This window comes from Panthera pardus, unplaced genomic scaffold (assembly GCF_024362965.1).
Source record: "Panthera pardus isolate Hobbes unplaced genomic scaffold, ASM2436296v1 HiC_scaffold_12, whole genome shotgun sequence".
NCBI classification, from domain to species: domain Eukaryota; kingdom Metazoa; phylum Chordata; class Mammalia; order Carnivora; family Felidae; genus Panthera; species Panthera pardus.
Genome location: NW_026526677.1, coordinates 52,709,761 through 52,712,600, shown reverse-complemented (window position 1 = coordinate 52,712,600; position 2,840 = coordinate 52,709,761). Strand labels below are relative to the sequence as shown.

The 2,840-nt window shown below is 41.0% G+C and overlaps 1 protein-coding gene across 1 annotated transcript; it reads right to left on the bottom strand.

The window, feature by feature from the left end:
• Positions 1 to 1,459: 1,459 nt before the first annotated feature.
• Positions 1,460 to 2,520, bottom strand: LOC109261292 (olfactory receptor 52K1-like). The gene has a single exon (XM_019439858.2). The coding sequence runs from the start codon at positions 2,420 to 2,422 to the stop codon at positions 1,460 to 1,462; it is 963 nt and encodes a 320-aa protein (XP_019295403.2). The 5' UTR covers positions 2,423 to 2,520.
• Between the last annotated feature and the right edge of the window lie 320 nt (positions 2,521 to 2,840).

Sequence of the window (2,840 nt, the reverse complement as noted above, 5' to 3'; positions counted from 1 at the left end):
GTGACAACTTATTTCATTTCTTCAGTAAAAAGTTACTGAGTGCCTACCGTGCCACACTTTGAGATTAATGTACTCATTTAATCCAAAATACACATATGTCAATACGACTAATGAAGAAACATGCTAGTAATGATATAATCCATTAAAATAATAAAATGCATTTATTGAGAAAACATTTATTGAGTGCCTATCATATGAGTACTATGTTAAGGATACAATGCAATTCACCATTTAGTAGAGATGGGGGACAAAGATCATTAAACCAATTATTATATATTTATTTAATATATATTTAATTAAGATATATTTAATTAATACATAATTAATATGTATATATTTAATTAAATATACATATATTTAATTATGATGGATAATTAAAGAAAGATACATGGAGTTCTGAGTTCATAAAGTGACCTGATCTATCTTATAAAACCTTCATCAAAGAGGTGAGGTTTAGACTGAAGCTCAAGATGAGTAGGAATAACAAGGATAAAGACAGGGAGGTGCACTCCCAATAGCAAGAGCCCAGACTACCCATGGCTGGAGGAAGCATGGACACTTGGGGAACTAAAGAAGGAGACTTATGTATATTACATAACATACCACCAACACTACATATGTTGCAAGGATACATATATACTTAGGAACATACAACAAACACATTAAAGTGAGTGCCAATAGTAGGAACTGGAAGAGAATATCCCAAAGAATTAGGAATCAAGACAGAAAATAAAGAATTAGAACAATAATTATTGTGTGAAATAAACTTTAACTCAAGGCTCTGCACCTAAGACTAAAAATGAAAAAATAAAAGAACAATTACCATTATTCTCAGAGCTTAAAAATACATGATACTACAGGAGTCATAGAGGGTCATCCATCTCAAAAACAGAATCAAAGCACGTGAACTAAAGCACTTCCAGAATCAGATGGAACATGAATATTTTTTAAAAAGTTTCTCTCATGAACCTGAAACTCTAAAGAATCTCCATAGTTTGTCACCTTTATTTCCGTGATGCCAAAATTTTACCCAAGGCCTATCCACTCCCACAGACTGCCTGTGTCAGTGTCATGGTGGGAAGTGGCCCATGTTCTCATATGTACAAATAGGCATCCAGTTCATCTCTCCCTAATCTCCTAAGTTACTTGCTCCAGGTCCATAGATACCTTAATTATTTCTTAATTCCTTGATTCATTTGTCTTCTCAACACAAGTAAATCACAAACTCTTAAAATAAAAACATATCCAAAAAATTACTTTCTTGAGATACCCCTGTCTTCCATCCCAATATCTAAACACTATATAGACCTCAGAAGAGATTTCCTAACTTTCAAACACTCAAGAAAACTTCATTTTTCTCTTGAATGTCCCCACCAAGTAAATGAACTAGGCTGTGGGGCTCCCACTCCAAAGGGAAAGACCACCGTTGCCTCTGATGTCCAGTTCATGAGAACTGCACTCAGGTGGGGTCAATCTGCTTGGGCCTCAGCATTTTAAGCAGCTGCTCCCGGATCTGCTTGGTCTTGACCCCATAGACAATGGGGTCCAGTGCAGGGGGAAAGAGCAAGTAGAGATTGGCAAGCATGACCTTAGCAGCAGAGGCTATGGGTGGGCCAAAGCGCTGCATGACTACCGAAAGAAAGCCTGGTCCATAGAAGAAGAGGATGACACAGACATGAGCCGTACATGTGCTGCCAGCTTTAGCACGTGCCTCAGGTGAAGGAAAATGAATCACGGTCCTCACAATCTGCCCATAAGAGTAGGCGATAAAGGCAACATCCCCCACACCAAGAAAGATTGCCACAGCAAAGGCATAGAGGTTATCCACAGTGGTGGCCCCACAGGCCAGCTTCACTACTGCCATATGCTCACAGTAGGTATAGGCAATCGTGTGAGAGCCACAGTAGGACAGCCGACGGGCCAAGCCTGGAAAGGAGATGGTCAATCCCACAACTCGCAGCACTACCAGGCCTCCAATCTTGGCAACAACAACGAGGGTAAGAATGGTCGCATAATGTAGTGGGTTACAGATGGCCATGAAGCGGTCCATGGCCATGGCCACCAGCACTCCTGACTCCATAGCAGAGAATGCATGGATGAAGAACATCTGGGAAAGACAGGAGTGGGAGCTGATAGCTGTAGCACCAAACCAGAAGATGGCCAGCATCTTGGGCAGAGTAGAGAGGGAGAGAACCAGGTCAACAAAGGAGAGCATGGCAAGAAAGAAAAACATGGGCTGGTGAAGGCTGTGCTCTGTCCGGATGAGAAAAAGCAGGACACCATTCCCAGTCACTGCCAGGAAGAACATAAAGCTAAAGGGAAGTGAGATCCAAATGTGGGCAGCAGTCAGTCCTGGGATGCCAGCCAAGAAGAAAGTATGTGGGAAGTGATGAGAATTATTGGAAAGAATTATGGTGATCATCTCACTTAGAAGCGTGAAGGGCTACTAGAAAGAAAGGAAGCAGGTTAAAGTCAGTGATGTGGAGATTGGGAGCTCAAGATCTATGGTCTCGCTAACAGCACCAGCACCATCACTCTTCCCCCATTGGTCTCAGTAAACAGTCAAAAATGATTTTCAGCGTAACTAATATTTCTGCAAGAACCTCAAACACAGAGGAGGCAAATTAGTTTGGTCCAGTGGGAAATGTGTTGGACAAGAAGTTCAGAAACCAGTTTCCAGAATTTGATATCCTAGTATATCTATGACCTGGAGCAAATGACATAACCAGGTTTAAGCAGATGCCCAGGAATTAATGTTAAATAAAAACCCTTCCCATCAAGCTCACATTCCCAAGTTCTGAATATTGGCACTGGATTTAATCAGGGCTGACCTTACACAT

Bases quoted from the DNA above. Each gene is read 5' to 3' on its own strand.
- LOC109261292 (XM_019439858.2), bottom strand. From the start codon at position 2,422: ATGATCACCATAATTCTTTCCAATAATTCTCATCACTTCCCACATACT.